A 19,816-nucleotide genomic window follows, 5' to 3' on the forward strand; every position below is an offset into this window, starting at 1 on the left:
GAAGCCTTTTTCTGAAAGAGCTCTTTTGGAAAAAGGTGTGTGTGGATGAGGAAGAGGGAGTTCTTTTGAAAGAAGGGAAAAGAGGAAAAAGCGCAGTTGCCCTGGTGGCCATTCTGCCCATAGAAATCACAGCTTACATGTGAGATAGTGTCTGTTTAGTGTGGATGCTCTCTGTCAAAAAAATGTGCTTTTGCAGCTTCTTTTTCGGAAGAAGTTTTTTTGGAAGATCTCTTCTAGAAAACCTTCTTCCGAAAGAAGCCTGCAGTCTAGACATAGCTTCATTGTCCGAAATACCTGGCATTAAGATCCTTATATACCACTAATGGTCCACACATCCCAGGTCTAGATCAGTAAACAGATTTATGCTTCATATTTCTAACTTGAAATGAGGGAATGATTCATGCTCAAATCGAATAGACTCAGTCAGCAAATTAGAACTTTTTAAATGATCTTACCTGTAATATTTTGCATAAAGCATATTTGAGCTAGGAATATTCCTGTTCCTAAGCATATTTCCATGAGGAATAAGGGATGTAATGTCACGAATGTGCTACAATTTAACTTAAAGCATATAAACTGAGTATCATAAATAATTTGTGATTCCCCTGAAAAGTTATATTAAATGAGTTTAAACTCTTGGTACTTGGGAGATTGGGGGGAAATAATCTAACTATTAAATAGCTATTTTTAGAACACATTTTTCATAAGTACAGTAAAGCTACAAATTTACATGAAGATAAAATTTTCAAAAGTACCTTAGTGTCAGGTGTTTCTAAAAATCTCACTGTAATAGCCAGGTATTTAATCAAGCTATTTATCAAATGGGCTTCCTTCATCTCAGAAGTTTTCCTTCTTGATATACACTTACATCTTGTGAACATAACTGAATTATTGTACAGTTTCTTATTTGTACTTCTTACTGAAGTGCCTGATGGAGTTTTATTAACGGTCAATCTTTACATAACAGCAATACGTAGCTTAGTATTTGTCTGCCTAGTTTTGAAATGGCATAAAGTTGTTTCCAGGCACTTTAGATATTATTTTCAGACAGTATCTGATCTACTTTTGAAAAACATGTTAGGACTTAGATTCTGCTTGTTACATCAGTGTAAATCCAGAGTGACTACATAGAAGTCAGTGAAGTTGCTCCTAACACATATCACTGTATCTAAGAGCTGAATTTGACTTTACATGATTTATTTAGTCTCAGTTATGTAATTTTGTTATGTTGAAGACTGGCTCTGTGTTAATAAATGGAAATTTAATCCCCAGTCCTTTGATCTGATCTGATCCTTTATGGGTCAGACCTGAACAGAATCCCATTGAAGTGAATGGACACGAGGACCGACTCATGTGGATGTAGCTGGAGGACTGGGACCTTCATTCACAAAGTCCAAGGCCAGAAAGGACCAGTGAGATCATCTAGTCTGGTGTCCTGTGTAGTAGAATTTCCCCAGAGCAATTCCTAGAACAGATTTAGAAAAAACATCCAGTCTTGATTTTAAACTTGTCAGTGATGACGAATCACCATGACCCTTGGCAATACAAAATGCAGGACTATTTAGCACTTTAAAGACTAACAAGATGGTTTATTAGATGATGAGCTTTCGTGGGCCAGACCCACTTCCTCAGATCAAATAGTGGAAGAAAATAGTCACAACCATATATACCAAAGGATACAATTTAAAAAAAGTGAACACATATGAAAAGGACAAATCACATTACAGAACAGAAGGGGGATGCGGGGGGGGGGGGAAGGTAAGTGTCTGTGAGCTAATGGTATTAGAGGTGGGAAAAGGTAAAAGTCTGTGAGCTAATGGTGTTAGAGGTGATAATTGGGGAAGCTATCTTTGTAATGGGTAAGATAGTTGGGGTCTTTGTTGAGACCGACACGTAGAGTGTCGAATTTTAGCATGAATGAAAGTTCAGAGGATTCCCTTTCAAGTGCAGATTTAAAATGCTTTTGAAGTAAGATGCATGTAATTAAGTCGTTGAGACAGTGTCCTTTCTGGCTGAAATGTCAAGAAACTATTTTTTCTTTGTGATCCTGTCTAATATCTGTTTTGTGGGCATTGATCCTTTGGCAAAGTGTCTGAGACGTTTGTCCAATGTACAAAGCAGACGGACACTTTCGGCACATGATAGCATAAATGATATTTCTGGATGCGCAGGAATATGTATTCTTGATTTTAACTCACTTGGGGTATGTCTACACTACCCTCCTAGTTCGAACTAGGAGGGTAATGTAGGCATACCGCACTTGCAAATGAAGCCCGGGATTTGAATTTCCCGGGCTTCATTTGCATAAGCGGGGAGCTGCCATTTTTAAAACCCCGCTGGTTCGAACCCCGTGCAGCGCGGCTACACGGGGCACGAACTAGGTAGTTCGAACTAGGCTTCCTAGTTCAAACTACCGTTACTTCCTTTGAAGTAGGAATAAGATCCTCCGGAAAAGGGCGCTTTTTCCGGAGAATCGGGGCCAGTGTAGACGCTCTTTTCCGGCTTTTCTAAAAGCCGGAAAAAAGCGGCGGACATTTTTATTTAAATGCCGCGGGGGATATTTAAATCCTCCGCGCATTTCCCTGTTGCGATTTCAAAAATTACCATGCCCCTTCCGGAAAAGGGGCCAATGTAGACGAGCCCGTGGTGTTCTATTGTTGGTTTTCTTAGGTCTGTCTTGAAGTAGATGGTTTCTAGGTATTCGTCTGACTCTTTCAATTTGCTTTTTTATTTCTCCGGGTGGGTAGTTGAGATTTATAAATGCTTGGTAGAGATCCTGAAGTTTCTGGTCTCTGTCAGTGGGATTAGAGCAGATGCGGTTGTATCGAAGGGCTTGGCTATAGATGATGGAGCGTATGGTGTGTGCTGGATGGGAGCTGGAAGCATGTAGGTAACTGTATGAGTCAGTGGGTTTTCTGTAGAGGGTGGTGTCTAATTTACCATTGTTGATTTGTACTGTGGTATCCAGGAAATGGATCTCTCGTGTAGAGTGGTCCAGGCTGAGGTTAATGGTGGGGTGTAGGTTGTTGAAATCTCTATGGAATGTTTCCAGTGTTTCTTGGCCATGCGTCCAAATCAAAAAGATGGCATCGATGTAGTGTAAGTAGAGAAAGGGTAAAAGGGGACGGGAGTTGAGGAAACGTTCTAGGTCAGCCATAAAGATATTAGCATACTGTGGGGCCATGCGTGTACCCATGGCTGTGCCGCTGATCTGGAGGTATAAGTTGTTCTCAAACTGGAAATAATTGTGGGTGAGAACAAAGTTACATAGATCTGCTATCAGGTTGGCAGTGGTGTCCTCTGGGATAGTGTTTCTAATTGCTTGTAATCTGTCTTCATGTGGGATGTTGGTGTATAGTGCTTCTTCATCCATGGTGGCAAGGATGGTGTTATTGGGGAGGTTATCGATGTTTTGTAGTTTCCTTAGGAAGTCAGTAGTGTCTCGGAGATAGCCGGGGGGTGTTGGTTGCGTAGGGTTTAAGGAGAGAGTCTACATAGCTGGACAGACCAGTAGTGAGCGTGCCAATACCAGAGATGATGGGACGTCCGAGGTGTCCAGGTTTATGGATCTTGGGAAGCAGATAGAACAATCCTGGTCGAGGGTCAGAAGGTGTTTCTGTGTGGATTTGTTCCCGAATAGCTGTAGGGAGGCTTTTAAGGAGACAGTGTAGTTTCTTTTGGTATTCTGAGGTGGGATCAGAGGAGAGAGGGTTGTAAAATGTGGTGTTGGTGAGTTGTCTGGTTGCTTCCTGGTTATAGTCGGTCTTATTCATAATGACCAGAGCACCACCTTTGTCAGCTGGTTTGATTATAATGTCCAGGTTGTTTTTGAGACTCTGCATGGTGTTCAGCGCGGCTGAGGTTGTGTGTCGCTTGTTGTTGTTTGCGAATAATGTCAGTTTGTGCATTGTTGCGGAAGCTTTGTATATAGAAATCCAGATTGTAATTCCGACCGTCAAGGGGAGTCCATATAGAATTATTTTTCCTTTTGTGTTGATGGGGGGATCTGGTAGGTCAGATTGATGTTCATTGGTGGTTTGGAAATATTCTCAGAGGCGGAAGCGGTGAAAAAAAGCTTCAAGGTCACCACAAAATTGTATCCAGTTTGTGGGGGATGAGGGGCAGAAAGAGAGACCCCGGGACAAGACAGACTCTTCTGCTGGATTGAGTTTGTAGCTGGAGAGGTTAACAATATTATCCGGTGGGTTGAGGTAGTTGCTGTTGTAGCCTGTGTTGTGGAGCAGTTTAGAAAGTTTATTGTCTTTTCTTTGTTGTAGGGAATAGAAGTGTGTATAGTAGATTTCTTGTCTGGTGGAACAAAAGTCTTTCAAGGTGTCAGTTGGTGTGGATGTTTCTCTTGAGATGAGACTCTCTAAGGGTACGTCTACACTACAGCGCTAATTCGAACTAACTTAGTTCGAATTAGTTAATTCGAACTAAGCTAATTCGAACTAACGCATCTAGAACTAAAAACTAGTTCGAATTAGCGTTTTGCTAATTCGAACTAGCGCGTCCACACTAATTGGGCGCATTTAAGGGCGGCTGAAACCGGTTCTGGCAGGGCATCAGGTCAGTAGTTGCTTTGTGTGGCTGCTGTCTGAGGCTATCTGAGGCTCATGCTTAAAGGGACCCCCCCGGACAGCCGGTTCTCAGCTTTTCCTGCTTGCTTGCCAACCTCGCCGAGGGACAGCAAAGCGTTGGTCTCTGTGCCCGTCTGTGTCGGTGCTTCCCTTCGGGGACGCCGCCGCAGGTGGCAACATGGAGCCAGAGCTTGCCCTGCACCTTCTGGTGCACTTTCTGGACTTGCTGCTGCAAGCCTGCCAGCAATGGCTCAAGGCTGCCTGGCACCACCTGGTGCACGTCAGCCCCCTGCCTCTCCACCTGGCCTCCCTGGGGGCCGTGGAGGAGCCGCGGTGGCACCCCGGCACCGGCGTGCCCCGCCGCGTCTGGCGTCTGGACACCAGCAGCGACTGGTGGGACCGCATCTTCCTGGAGCGCTGGGAAGACTGACAGTGGACCCAGAACCTCACAATGAGGAGGGACACATTCCTGGAGCTCTGCGAGTGGCTCGCCTCTGCTCTGTGCAGAAGGGACACTCGCATGAGACCCGCCATCCCCCTCCAGAAGCGGGTGGCCATTGCCCTCTGGAAACTCTCCACGCCAGACAGCTACTGATCCGTCGGGAACCAGTTCGGCGTGGGGAGATCCACCGTCGGAGCGGTGCTCATGCAGGTATGGCACTCGTCGGCCACTGAGCCGGAGGGGAGGGGGACTGCAAGGAGGGGATGGGCCACTCCAGGGGCAAAGGGGGGGTGGGAGGAGGCAAAAGCGCCCCGCACCGGAGGGGTCGGTCTGTCCCGGCCATACTACACGCCGCCAGGGGGGTTGCTTCCGGGAGTGGGGCGCGGGGCACTGACAGGGCATGAATGCTCGCAGCCACCCGGGCACCCCACTGATTGGCGCTTTGCTGTGTCTCTCTCTGCAGGTGGTCAAGGCCATCAACCGGGTGCTGCTCCGCAGGGTGGTCCGCCTCGCCGACCCGGATGCCGTTATCTGGAAGTTCGGCGCCCTGGGCTTCCCCAACTGTGGGGGGGCCATCGATGGGACGCACATCCCCATCCGTGCCCCGGAACACCAGGCGTCCTGGTACGTCAACCGCAAGGGGTACTTCTCCGTTCTCCTGTAGGCCGTGTGTGACCACCGGGGACAGTTCACGGACATTAATGTGGGCTGGTCCAGCAAAGCACACGACTCCCGGGTGTACCGCAACTCCTCCATGTGCCAGCGGCTGCAGGCCGGAACCTTCTTCCCCGACCGCCACATCAGTGTCGGGGACGTGGACATGCCCATGTGCCTGGTGGGGGATGCCGCCTACCCACTGCAGCCGTGGCTGATGAAGCCCTACACAGGGCACCTCAATCCCTCCCGCCAGGCCTTCAATGCCAGGCTGACCAGGGCCCACATCGTGGTGGAGGGGACCTTCGGGCGACTGAAAGACCGCTTTCAATGCCTCCTCACCCGTCTGGACCTGGCCGAGCACAACATCCCTCCTGTGGTGGCAGCATGTTGTGTGCTCCACAATTTATGTGAGCGAAAGGGGGAGGCTTTTCTGCCAGCCTGGATGGCTGAGGCTGACCACATGGCTGGCCACTACGGTCAGCCCTGCACCGCCGCCATCCGGGAAGCCCAGCGGGGGGCCGTCCGGATCTGGGAAGCCCTGCGTGAGAGCTTCCTGGTGGAGGAGGAGGACTGACCTCTCCCTGCATGCCCCACTGGGGCCTTTTTCCACCCTACCCCTTTCCGCCTTCCCCTCCCTACCTACTGTAAAATAAAGACACCTGTTTTTTGAACAAAAACGTCTTTTTATTTTACATAACTGGGGTGGGGGGAAGGGAGGAAGAAGGGTGGGAGAGGGGAGGGGGAAACCTGAGATGAGGGAGCTGGAAGGGGAGGGAAGGGAGGAAGGGAAAGGAAAGCTCAGGGGTGGGGGTCCGGCTGCCTCTCCTGTCTCGCAACGCTGCTGGTCCGGGGGCGTTGGTGGGGAATGGTTGTGGAGGGTGTGGCAGGAGGGACGGGGGGCGTGGAGGAAGCAGGAGCGGGAGCAGAAGGGGGAGCAGGGGGAGGAGCAGGAGGAGCAGGGGGAGGAGCAGGGGGCGAGCAGGGGGAGCAGGAAGGGGAGCAGGAGCAGGAGGAATTGGGAAGCGGTCGAGCAGGCTCTGGAGGTGGCCTCGCAGGGCATGGCCCTGATCCTCCAGTGCCTCCAAGCTCCTCCGGTGCAGCCTCAGGTCCTCCTGGACCCAGTGGTCCTGGAGACGGAGCTGTTGCTCCAGGTACCGGAGGTGCCGCCTCTGGTATTCCTCCTGGTTCCTGGCTCTCCTTCTTGCCCGGGCACGGGCAGCTGCTGCAGGCGGGGTGGTGCGCCCTGCAGGCCCAGGTGCTGTGGCTGTGGTGAAACAAGAACAGCGGTCAATTACCCCAGGGGCCCAGGTGTGTGAAACCCAGCTCCCCTCTGCAAGGCCAGGGCCCCTGCAGGATCACCAGCTGCTGCTCCGTTGTGGGCAAGGCCCAGGCGCACGGTCCAGGGGCTCCCTCTCGCCCCAGCCCCCTGTACACATAAGGGGAGCACGATGGTACTCACAGGTGGACGCCTCCCCGGCCTCAGACAACACAGGCGAGCGGCTCTGTGGGGTGCCTCGGAGGTCCTGGGTCTTGGGCAGGCTGCCGGCAGGCTCCTGGCTCTCAGAGCCCTCCTCCTCCTTCTCCTCCTCCATCTCCTCCATCTCCTCCGGGGGGCAGGGACGGCATGAGCCCCCAGGAGGCGGTCCAGAGCCTGGAAGTGGGGGCATGCCTCCGGGTCGGCCCCTGGCAGGCAGGCCCGGGAGTAGGACTGCCACAGGTCCTTTATTTTCCAGCGCACCTGCTCCCGGCTGTGCTGGTGGCCTCTGGCGGCCAGGCTGGCAGCCATGCGGCCGTAGACTGCTGCGTTCCTGTGGCTAGTGTGGAGATCGTGGACATTGGAGGCTTCCCCCCAAACCTCGATGAGGTCCACGATCTCCGCACTAGACCACGAGGGCGCCCGCCTCTTGTGGCCCTGGGCAGGGTTCTGGGAGCTGCCAGGCTGGTCCTGGGAAGAGGGGGAGGGCTGGGTGTCATCGGGTGGCTGGCTCATGGGTGTCAGCTGCTGGGTGTGCTGGCATGGGTGCTGGCAGCCTTGCAACTGGCACAAACCCCGTAGCCAGCCCGTGGCCCTTTAAGGGCTCTGGGGCTGGGAGGGGGGCAGTAGAGTTTGCCTGGTGTTGGTCAGAGTGGCCACCAGGGCAAGCTGGGAAGGGCTAGCCTCCCACTAGTTCGAATTAAGGGTCTACACAGCCCTTAATTCGAAGTAGTAAGTTCGAACTAGGCTTAATCCTCGTGGAATGAGGTTTACCTAGTTCGAACTAAGCGCTCCGTTAGTTCGATTTAAATTTGAACTAACGGAGCGCTAGTGTAGCGCCTATGAAAGTTAGTTCGAACTAAGTTTGTAGTGTAGACATACCCTAAGTTAGAAATGTCGTTCTTGATGTTTTTCTGTTTCTTGTATAAAATACTTATCAGGTGATTCCTTAATTTCTTGGATAGTGTGAGGCAGAGTCTTTCACTGTAGTCAGTATAGCATGTTGATCTTAATGGATTGTTCACTTTCAGTCCTTTGGGTACGATGTCCATCTTCTTGCACTTGGATAGAAAGATGATGTCTGTCTGTATCTGTGCGAGTTTCTTCTTATGGTTGATCGATTTCCTGTCAATACAGTATTTCCTGTCTTACAACTAAGGGCCACATCCTCCAAATGCTTGCGACCAGGGTGCAGAACTTTGTGTTGGGGAAAACCTCAGAGGGGTAGCCAGTTAGTCTGTAACAGAACAAACTTAAAAAACAACTAATAGTCCTGCAGCACCTTAGAAACCAACAAAAAATGTAGATGGTCTCATGAGCTGTTGTGGTCACCAACCACTTCCTCAGATAAATGAAGAGTCCAGGGTACAAATAAATAGAAGAGAAAGAGAGGGGATGGGAAGGGAGAAAGAAGGAAAACAACAGAGAAAAAAATTGTCAATCAGAGCGTCCATGCTAACTGAGGCCAATAGAGATGTTTCTGTTTATAAAAACTTACTTTTTCCTCCTTTGGTCTCCCTCATTGTGTCCCCTGCCCCAAGCCCTGCTAGGCATTGATCATGGTTGTCACGTTACAGGAAGGCCATAAGAAAGGACATGAAGCGGGGAAGACATGGGTGGGGAGAATCCTAGGCAGGGGAAGGCGCGGCCTTCCCAAACTGCCTCACCTGTCCTTGCCCAGTCCTGTGCCATGCTGCTGGCCTACTCTCCAGAGCTCCAAGCCCACTTGTTCTTTGATGCTCCAGAGCCGGGGTCAGCTGCGGTTGTGCTGCCAGCTGACCCTCCAGAGCCCCAGGGCCACAGGAGATTGGGGGTGCTACTGTGGAACAGGGAGTGGGCAAGGGCCAGCAGCCACATTACAGAGGTGGAGTGGGGGGAGGAGGCTGGGCAGAGGCCAACAGGCCACCGTGTGTGTGTGTGCAAGGGAGCAAGGGCTCCAGTGGGTGGGGCTGTGGTGGGCTTGCCTTCCCATGCCATGGGATCACCCAGAGTATGTCTAGACTACATGACTGTCACTAGAGCCATGTAGATTAGCTTATTAGATATATCCAAATGAAGTGGCGATTTAAATAATCGCTGCTTCATTTAAATTTAAATGGCTGCTGCGCTGTGCCGATCAGCTGTTTGGCGGAACAGTGCAGTAGTCTGGATGCTCCGCGGTCGACATCAAAGGCATTTGTTGACCTCCCCGGTAAACGTCATCCCACGAGGCATACTGGGGAGGTCGACAAATGCCTTTGATGTCGACCGCGGAGCGTCCAGACTACCGCGCTGTGCCACCAAACAGCTGATCGGCACAGCACAGCAGCCATTTAAATTTAAATGAAGCAGCAATTATTTAAATCTCCGCTTCATTTGGGTATGTCTAGTAAGATAATCTACATGGCTCTGGCAACAGAATCATGTTGTCTAGACATACCCCCAGTGTCCATGAGGGCATAGTAGCGGCTGTACAGCATGATTTGCATCCGTTCATAAGGGACAGTGGAGAAAAAGGTGTGAATGTGCCTCTAGGAGAAATGGGTAAAAGAAGCTGCCAGTGCTAACACTGCCCCAGGGGTGTAGGCACAGGAGGCGGCAGTGGGTGCTGGGGAAGAACAAGCGTCTTTGCTAATTCTCACACTGGGGCTCTGTGTGCACTTAGTAGTGTAAGGCGCTGCTGCAGCCATGGCACGAGTGCAGGCAGAGAGATCTCCAAGTACCCTGTGTGAACCACTCTGAGCGCTTCCAGTTCTGTAGCCTGCTGCACACTGGCACTTTACAGCACTGCTCACCCATGGAGGTGGGAGGGACGGGGAAAAAGGAGCAATTGCCATGGGGCTCAGAGATTCAAAGGGGCCCTGTCAGCCGACGGTCAGGGCAGTGTGTGTGTGTATGTTTCCGAGAAAAGGTTTAACGTCCGTGTCTTTACTGCTAGGACCGGGGTCCCATCGCAGAGGGTGGCCAGCAGGCCAACAGACGCCCCGTTATATAGGAAGAGCTTATTACACCTTAGATTTTAGCTGCTAGAACACAGGAGTTCCTTCGCAGCAGGCAGCCTAGGAAAGGTGCCCCAACGGATCTTGTCACCTGGGAGTGACACAGATCCAAACGCCCAAGCTCTCCCTATGTCTGTCCCTTTATAACCGGCTGAAGTTCTTTTAAATTGTGCTTGGTTCTATTACAGCAACTGAAGGAGTCAGGTTAAAGCTTAAACAGTCAGGGTACGTCTACACTACAGCGCTAGTTCGAACTAACTTAGTTCGAATTAGTTAATTCGAACTAAGCTAGTTCGAACTAACGCATCTAGAACTAAAAACTAGTTCGAACTAGCGTTTTGCTAGTTCGAACTAGTAAGTCCACATTGAGTGGACTCTGAACAGGGCTTAATGATGGCCGGAAGCAGTGCCGGCAGGGCATAAAAGGAGGACTTAGAGCATGGAGATGCTGTCTCAGGCTAGCCGAGGGCTGCGCTTAAAGGGTCCCGACCCCCACCCCGGACACACAGTTCTAAGGGGTGCCCCGCTTGCAAAGAAGTTCTGGCTTGGAGTGCCCTGAGTGCCCACACTGGGCACATCACACCACTCGGCCATCAGCCCGGCTGCACTTGCCGCAGGCTGCCATCTGGGGAGAGGGAGTAATTGGGGGGCTGCAGGAGAGCTTCCACCCCCAGAAGCCCGCAGAGCCAGCCCAGTCCTCCCCATCGGGGGCTCGTACCCCATTCCTCCCTCACCTCCTTCCACTTGCCCTTCCCTAGCCCCCCTTCTTATTGATGTACAAAATAAAGATAACGTTTCTTCCAACATTGACTCTGTCTTTATTGAACAAAACTGGGGGAGACTGGGAAAAGGAGGTGGGAGAGGGGAAGAGAAAGGCTGGGAGAGGGGAGGGCAACTAACATGATCAGGGGTTGGGAACAGGTCCCAGATGAAGAGAGGCTACAGAGACTGGGACTGTTCAGCTTAGAAAAGAGGAGACGGAGGGGGGACAGGATAGAGGTCTCTAAAAGCAGGGGTTGGGTGGAGAGGGTGCATTCAGAAAAGTTCTTCCTGAGTTCCCATAAAGAAGGACTAGAGGACACCAAAGGAAAGGAATGGGTAGCAGGCTTGAAACTAGTAAGAGAAAGTTGTTGTTCTTGACAAAGCAAATAGTTAACCTGTGGAACTCCTTGCTGCAGGAGGCTGTGAAGGCTAGAACTAGAACAGAGTTGAAAGGGAAGTGAGATAAAGTGATGGAGGTTGGGTCCATGGAGTCCTATTAGCCAGAGGGTAGGAGTGGTATCCCTGCCCAAAGTTTGTGGAAGGCTGGAGAGGGATGGCACGAGACAAATGGCTTGGTCATTGTCTTCGGTCCATCCCCTCCAGGGTCCCTAGGGTTGGCCGCTGTTGGCAGACAGGCTACTGGGCTAGATGGACCTTTGGTCTGACCCAGGACGGCCATTGTAAGCTCAGGGCTCAGTGTCGGGGGTCTCAGTGGACCCCCTTGATTTTCATGCACACCTGGTCCTGGGTGGCCAGGCTGGCAGCTCTCCTGCCCTAGACGGCCACTTTCCTGTGCCTAGTGCGGAGATCGTGGACGAGGTCCACGATGTCCGCACTAGCCCAGGAAGGTGCCCGCCTCTTGCGGTCCAGGGCAAGCTCCTGGGAGCCGCCAGCCTGGTCCCGGCAAGAGGGGGTGGGCTGGGGGGCATCGGGTGGGTGGCTCTGTGCCGTGCCAGGTGCAGGGTCTGCTAGCTGGGTGCTGGCAGGCTTGCACCTGGCACGGGCACCGTAGCCAGCCCGTGCCCCTTTAAGGGGTCCGGGGCCGGGAGGGGGGCATAGAGTTTCCCTGGTGTTGGCCAGAGTGGCCACCAGGGAAACCTGGGGAGGGCTAGCCTCCCACTAGTTCGAACTAAAGGGCTACACAGCCCTTAGTTCGAACTAGCTAGTTCGAACTAGGCGTTAGTCCTCGTAAAATGAGGTTTACCTAGTTCGAACTAAGCGCTCCGCTAGTTCGATTCAAATTCGAACTAGCGGAGCGCTAGTGTAGCGCATAGGAAAGTTAGTTCGAACTAACGTCCGTTAGTTCGAACTAACTTTCTAGTGTAGACATACCCTTACAGGTTTATTAAAAGACTTATAAAAGCATATGGTTACAATGGCTATTGCTCTATTTCTTAACTGTTAACAAATACAGATTTTAAAAATGGTTACAAAGAAAATAAAGATAGAAAATAGAAATAATGGTACCAAATGACAGCTTAATCTTTAAAGAGCTCTAACACTATGTATATATATACTTAAGCAAAGGACCACATCTAGGTACAATTTTTACCCCTTTCTGTGCCTCTCGACTCCAGCGTGTCAGGCCAGGGCTGGTCTCTCAATTCCTAGGAAAGACGAATACATGGTGGGCGTCCCCTCTGGAACCTCGGGAGATCAAACACCTAACCCGACCAGCAGATAGATGGTAGATTGACACTCAGAGAAAATGTGCTGCTGGACCCATCTTTATACCTCTGGGGGCCCGTATCCTCTTTCTTATCTAAGATGCCGAATTCTACTGGTCCGTTTTGTGGTGCCAGTTCTTACAAGCAAGTTTCAAGTTAATTTACACTTGCAAGAGAGATAACTAAATTGTGAGCACTAGACATTTTTTACTGGGCGAGGGATTCCTCCCCCCGCGGACGGCTGTGTGTTCGTATCAATATGGGTTTGAGTCAAGGGCACTCCTTGGCAGCCTCTTGGTCAGCAATTGGCGTATCTCTGTTTACAGCCATTCACGGTCACAGCAGCCTGGGCCTTCTGTTCTGTGTGCCCTGCATGCTCCAGGCAAGCAAAAATGGATGTTACAAGGGGGGGTTCCTGTCTGGCTACAGGCCCAAAGCTCCCGCGCACCCCCATTGCTACTGTGGCAGTGGCGGTGACCAGAGACTTGGGCCCTGTCAATTGCCACGGGAGTGCCAGAATGACACTCCGCACAGCCAGAGTGACTGCTCCAGCCCTGCCCCTTCTGTTCTGGGCCACACCCCTTCCGAGGTGGATTCGCACTCACACCTTGCCCAGGGCCCAACATGGTTTCAGCCCCACTGTAATGCTGTAACTTGCTGCATTTGGGGGAGAAGGGAATGATTTTTCACACTTCTGAACCAGACAGTTACTGTGCTGTGAAATGCCAGTGCAGACAGCTTGGAGGCTGATGAAGTTTCACCAAACAATGTCTCTTTTAGGTTCCCCTCCATGTCCCCGGTGGCATCGCATCGCTGTGAGGGCCGGATGGGCTTGGATCATCGTCCTGATAGTAGCTGTGATAGCGCTGGGGGCTTGGGGTAAGTAGCACCCACCTATTTCCCCATTTGGGTTTGATGCTGCACTATGAATTCTCTTCTCATCCCCAAATCCGAATGACGTTCCAGTCCCAATTTCAGTCGGCATGTGAATGAACTCGCAGGCATCGCCTCGCCACCAGGGGAAAATGTTCCAGCAACAAGACAGAGTTAAGGGCTGGATGCATGAAACGTGTGTGGGCGGGCTCAGGCAGGTTCACTCTTACATGTGGGTGGGAGACAGGAATGCACCTGTATGGTCAGTGAATGGGATTCCCTGTCCGCACCCCAGCTGTGTTGGGTACCGAGCTGGATTCACTCTCCCATGGGCCTAAATCCAAAATCTGTCAGATTTTGCAGGGACCCTGTGTGACGGGGCACTCCCGCCCCGCACTCAGAGCGCGCCGGGGGACGCTGGGCGGACACACCGGGGGGTGGAGAGCACGGTCAAGCCCGCCACGTCGGGCTGCATGAACGCGCCGGCAGACGGCGCGGGGAGCGTCGGGAGGCAGAGGGCGCCGACCGGCAGGGCCCAAGAGGGAGGGGCCGGCGAGGCGTGGGCTGATGAGGTCACGGGGGAAGGGTGGCTGGGAAGCGTCGCTGGGGAAGTGACAGAGAGGGGGAGCGGAGCCAGTGGGGAATTTAAACCCGGGGTCGGCACGGTGCCAAGGAGCGTGGTGAACAGAGCAGGAGGAAAGGAGAAGGAGGGAGAGGTGAGGCAGGATATCACAAGGGGGACGGGCCAGGAGGCCTGGTGGAGTAGGAAGCGGCCCAGGGCGGGGTTGTGGAGCCCGTGAGCGGGTGTGTTTTGGGGCATTCCCCCATCCGCTAGGGAGGGACCGTAGGTCCCTGCCTTTAGGGCCCTGGGCCGGGGTTCGGAGAGGGGGCGGGCCCGAACCCCCCTACTCCGCTGACCGACAGACCCAGCTCGGGTGGAAGCACGAATGTGCGCAATAAAAGGGCCATCGGCCGTGGTGGTGGCTACTTATGTTTGACTCTCTGTGTTAGACTAGTTTGTAGTTGTCTCTCAGAGACGAACCGGTTCAAACCCTGTATAATTCAGGCATCTCCTGGCCGGCAGCACAGCAAGGCTCACGCAGGCTGTCTGTGTGCCTTGACCACACACCGCTCCCAGAAGCATCCGGCTGCTGGCACATCCCAAGCTATGTATACACTGCCTCTTTTTTGCAGAAGAAGCAATGCAAATGAAGCGCTCATTAGCAACTTCTCATGCTTCATTTGCACAGTTTCTTCTGATGCTTTTTGTGGAAAAGGTTTTTGCACAAAACAAAAAGCAGTGTAGATGGGTCCCGTTTTGTGAAAAAAAAAACTTTTGCGCAAGCACCTGTAAACCTCATTTTTTTAAGAATAAGGGTTCTTGTGCAAAAGGGGGTTTGTGCAAAATGGACCCGTCTACACTACTTTTTTTGCGCAAAAACCTCTTCTGCAAAAAGCATCAGAAGAGAATATGCAAATGAAGCTTGAGAAGTTGCTACAGAGCGTTTCATTTACATTACCTCTTCTGCAAAAGAGAGGCAGTGTAGAGATAGCGCCCAGGTGCCCCTGGGAGGAGAGGGACAGTGTATCTCTGTGCACAGTCTGTGCCCACAAGCGCTGCCCCTGCAGCTCCCATTGGCCAGTTCCCCAGATAGTGGGAGCTGTAGGGATGGTGCTGGGGGCGGGGCAGCATGCAGACCCGACTCCCTTCTATCTCACTAGCATCCACAGACATGTCCAGCACCTGACGGCTTCAAGGTGTAGCGTGAGGCCATGGCAAGGTGGCACCCGCCTGAGCTCTGTTGCGCTGCTGGACTTTTAGTAGCCCAGAACTGGGGAGATTGCAACAGATTGACTGGCAGAGGCAACAGGACTGACCAGTCGATCACAATCGATGGATGGGTAACCACTTCAATTTATTTTTGCAGAGCTCCCCTTAGCCCAGGGATGGGAAATAATTTTTGAAGTGGCCCTGGGCCAGCCCGGAAGGAGCAGGGCCTAATTTGGAAGGGGTGGTGTAGAACGCTTCTGGGCTTCCCCACCCCAGACCATTATTGGTCTGGGAATTGAGAAGCCCCTTTGCCCCCCCCCCCTTTCCCACTAGGCACCCATGCCCTGGTAGGGTAGTAAGAGGCTTCACATGCTCCCCTGCGCCCAAGTCCTGATTGGCCTGGGAATGGGGGGAGCATGCGAAGCCTCCTCCTGCTCTACCCCCACCCTGGGAGGAGCACACAGCACTTCAAAGTGCCATGCACTGCTTGCAGGGTGGAAGGAGACATCATACGCTCCCCCGCCCCCAAGTCCTGATTGGCATGGGAGCTGGGAAGCTGCACGAAACTTCCCTCATCCTGCTCCTGCCCAGTGCAAGCATACAATACTTTGAAGTGCCATGTGCTCCTAGCAGGGCGGAGGGCGGGGAGGAGGGGAGGACCTGAGGAAACATCATGCACTCCTCCTGCCCCCAGGCCAATCAGGGTTGGGGGAGCGTGAGACATCTCCGCCCGCCCTGCGAGCAGCGTGTGGCACTTTGAAGTGCGGCATGCTCCTCACAGGGCGGGGGAAGGGTGGGAGGAGGCTTTGCGTGCTGGGAGGGCTGCATGCTGCTCACAGGACAGGAGGAAGCTTTGCGCGCTCCCCGCCCCTAATTGACTAGGGGGCAGGGGAGCAGCAGGGCCTCTACAGGCCAGATCAACCTGCTTGGCAGTCTGGATCTGGCCCACAGAGGCCCCTTTGCCCACCCCTGCCTTAGCCTGAGGCCCTGGGCTGCAGCCCCTAAGGCCCATCCTGCATTAATCCGACACTGGCTGGATGCTGCACTGTGTGATGATTTTACACCTCTCTCCCAGCACACACAGTTGTTTTATTAATTCCTAAATAGCTGCAACAGACATGATTTTCTTTGACATTGTTGCTGTTTTGAAGTTTCCCAGTTGCAGGGCTCTGGAGAAGGACAGAGCAGAACAGCTCTGAATACATCTGAGAAGAGTGAAATTGGAATCGTCAATTGCACTGATGGAGGAGGATTCAGACTGGAGGATTTCCGGTCTCACTTGAAATCAATTCTGTGTGAACCTCAACATGGCAGCTTGGCAGGTAACCGCAGCTCCTACTGTCCCAGAGCCATGAGTCGCTCTCCCTTAAAGAGTTTGCAGCTCTTGCTGTGACAGGAAACCAGCCACCACAAGGGACACTGAGTTTGAAATACAACTGACCAAATTCTCATTCATACGGAGACCCCTTTGAATACATTACTTCTGTGCTGTGATTGCCAAGCATTCACAAACCCCGAGTGAGGCCTTAAAAAGCCTGAGATTGGTTTATTTTAGGAAAATTATTCAGCTTGGGTTGTTTATATTTGCCTTATGGTGTCTGAGCCATTAGGGTCCTGTAGTCAAGCTTTGCTCTGTCATTATGAGGTAAGGAGCTTTCTTTAAAGAAACTGAGAGTATCATCTAATCCCCTGACTCCAGGAGCTGGGGCGTAAAAGAAAACATCAATCTTCACAGGACCCATGATAAAAACATGACAGGTGGCAACATTGCTAACATGCCAGCGTGAAGGGGACTTACAATAGGAGTAAACTTTCATTTTTCAGTCAAAGTGCTTGGGAGGCAGAAGTTTATTTGCTCCAATGCAAAAAGTGTTCTGTGAAGAATTTCATTGTGAAAGAAGGGAGTGTTTTGTCAGTCAGCTCCCGTTGTAACTGCACCAGGAAAACAATATCCAGACAGAAGAGTGATTTTTTTAAGTAGATGCTGAGCTTTTCAATAGAGAAGCAGCAGTGACACCTAGTGGTCAGAGTAATTCCCATTGCTCCAGCCCAAGCAGTTTTAATAAGGGTGCAATAATGCAATCTCTATTGAGGTTGGATCACAAAGGGCTTTACAAACTATATTGTACTCCCAGGGATCATTTCTCCACTATTGAAATGCAGCCACCTCTGGGGTGAAACTCAAGAGCTGTCCAGCAGTGCATGACACTGCCATACACTGCGATAGGAAATTACTGCAGAGGAATCCCATAGCCAGTTGGAATTGTGGGAGGTGTTTTAGAAGGACAAATTGTAGTCCCCCATGCTGGAATTTGAAGAGGTTCAAACTCCCCAGTATTCGAGAAGAGTTCTATGCCTGGCAGGTCGGTCATGATGCAATGCTCCTATTTACAATGGGCTCCAGACGGGATCCTGGCAATTACAGACTGGTGAGCCTGACTTCAATATTGGGCAAAGTCACTGGAGTTTCTACTATGGACAGTTTGATGCTCTGCTCCCCATCTTCTTCACAGTGAAATTAGGTAAGATTGTGACATAGGTATGAGAAGATGTCATTGGAAAGGTTCTGATTTGCTGAATATAATTGTCCTATTTGTATGCATTTTAGTAGCTGAAGTTATAAATATTAATTATTTATCTGCATATTTATATTAGTTACACTGGGGAATGCCCACTAAACAAGTTGTTTTCAGTCTAGAAGTGAGTGAGGAAGGGCCTGTTGGAGGCAATGGCCCATTAGGAAACAAAACAATAGGCCTTTGGAGATGCTCATCTCCCACCTGGGGAGCCTTCCTGAGGCTGTTACAGACAGCCCGTGGCTGTGAGTGATGGCGCTATAGCTCCACAACAGGGGTGAGGAACATTTATGATTGGGGACACACACAAGTGAAAAGCAAAAAAACTCCCACCCTTTTAGTGTTACTGTTCATAACTTCAACTACAAAAATGATAAATGCCTATAAATAAGGTAATTGTATTCAAATCAGATTTGAATCAGAACCTTTCCAATGACATCTCACAGGACCAATCTCGCATAAAAGACACCCTGTGTCATAAAATCACTCTGAAGAAATGAGGTGCAGGGTCACAAACTGGAATGACTAGACACACAGAGAAACATGACTTATTTGGAAAAGGTCAACATGGCTTTTGTAAAGGGAATTCCTCAGGGGAGTCAACAAGTGTGTGAATGAGGGGATCCACACTTAGATTTTCTGAATGTCTTCTGAGAAGGTCCCTCACCCAAAGCTCTACGGGTAACTAACACCCTGTGGTAAGCGGAAAGGTCCCCTCATGGATCAGTAACTGGTTGCAAGACAGGAAACAAAGGGTACAAATAAATGGTCAGTTTTCACAGTGGAGCGGGGTTACTAGCAACATCCCCCTCAAGGCTCTGTACAAGGACAGGTGCTGTGGAACATGCTAACGATTTGGGAAAAGGGGGTGAACAGTGACGTGGCAAAGTTTACAGATGTTACAAAATGATTCAAGATAATTAAATCCCAAGCTGACTGCGAGGAGTTAATCAGGGATCTCTCACAATTGGGTGACTTGGCAACAAAATGTCAGATGAAAATCAACAGTGATAAGGCAAAGCACCTTGGAAAAAATAATCCCACCTCTACAATGGCGGTGTGCCAGTGTCTGGCCCACACTGGCCCTTTAAGGGTAAAACCCAGCCCTAGGCAAGGGCTGAGAGAGTGGAGGCCACAGTAAAGGCAGAAACAGCCAATTAGGCCAGCTGGGGCTGCAGAAATCAGGGCTCCTGGAGGGAAGGACATAGACACACACTTGCTCTAGCTGGGGAGCAGGAGGGATCTGGCTACTAGGTCAGCTTTAGGCTGCCTGACCTAGAGCAGGGCTGGGGAGCTCTGGCCAAGCAAGCTCCCAGGCTTCAGGGCCTGAAGCAAGGCCTGAGGCTACTAGGGCTGCAGAGAAACAGCCAGGATAGGCAAAGGCGGCAGGTCCACACCCCCTTGTCAATGCTGAGTAGCCAGTTCAGACTGCAATTTTCCTTTGTGGCAGAGGCTAGATGATGACTGACAGTGAGTCACAGAGGCCAGGTGGGCATAGGTGGTTGGGGGCTCCCTTGGTCTGGGAGGGAGGTGGGTCCTAACACAGAGGCAGAGTAAAAATCTGTAACAGTGGGTGAGACACTAGAAAAGGGGGCGCTTCAGAGCTGAAAAGCTAATTCCCAGAGTGTTCTGCAGGTGGCACCGTGGGGGTGAGTCCTCATCCCATGATAAGACAGGTTCTAATTTAGCTTTTGCCACCCAAAGAAGAGATCTTGGTGTCACAGTGGATAGTCCTAGGAAAGTGCCTGCTCAAGATGCAGCCATGGTTGGAAGAGCAAGCCATGTGTTAGGGGCTATTAGGAAACGGATAGAAAAAAACCCAGAAAATACTGTAGCATGTCTACATAAAGCCACGGTGCGCCCATCGTGCGCCCACTAGAATAGTGCATGCAGCAGTCTGTCATCCCATATTACAAAGGACATTGTGGAACTGGAAAGGGTTCAGGGAAAAGCAACAAAGATGATCAACGGTTCAGGACAGCTTCCATAAGAAGAAACACTTACAAAGATCAGGGCTCTTCAGCTTAGAAAAGCAA

At 51.2% G+C, this 19,816-nt stretch overlaps 1 protein-coding gene across 1 annotated transcript in view; it reads left to right on the forward strand.

The window, feature by feature from the left end:
- The window catches only part of LOC149522217 (killer cell lectin-like receptor subfamily B member 1B allele A), a 43,999-nt gene that overhangs the window by 2,654 nt on the left and 21,529 nt on the right, over positions 1–19,816 (forward strand). Inside the window, exons 2-3 of the mRNA XM_089770625.1 lie at positions 13,341–13,439; positions 16,356–16,526. Coding sequence (XP_089626751.1) covers positions 13,341–13,439; positions 16,356–16,526 — 270 coding nt within the window. The remainder of the gene's footprint in view (positions 1–13,340; positions 13,440–16,355; positions 16,527–19,816) is intronic.

Source organism: Pelodiscus sinensis, chromosome 19, assembly GCF_052426305.1.
Source record: "Pelodiscus sinensis isolate ZL-2025 chromosome 19, ASM5242630v1, whole genome shotgun sequence".
Lineage (NCBI taxonomy): Eukaryota > Metazoa > Chordata > Testudines > Trionychidae > Pelodiscus > Pelodiscus sinensis.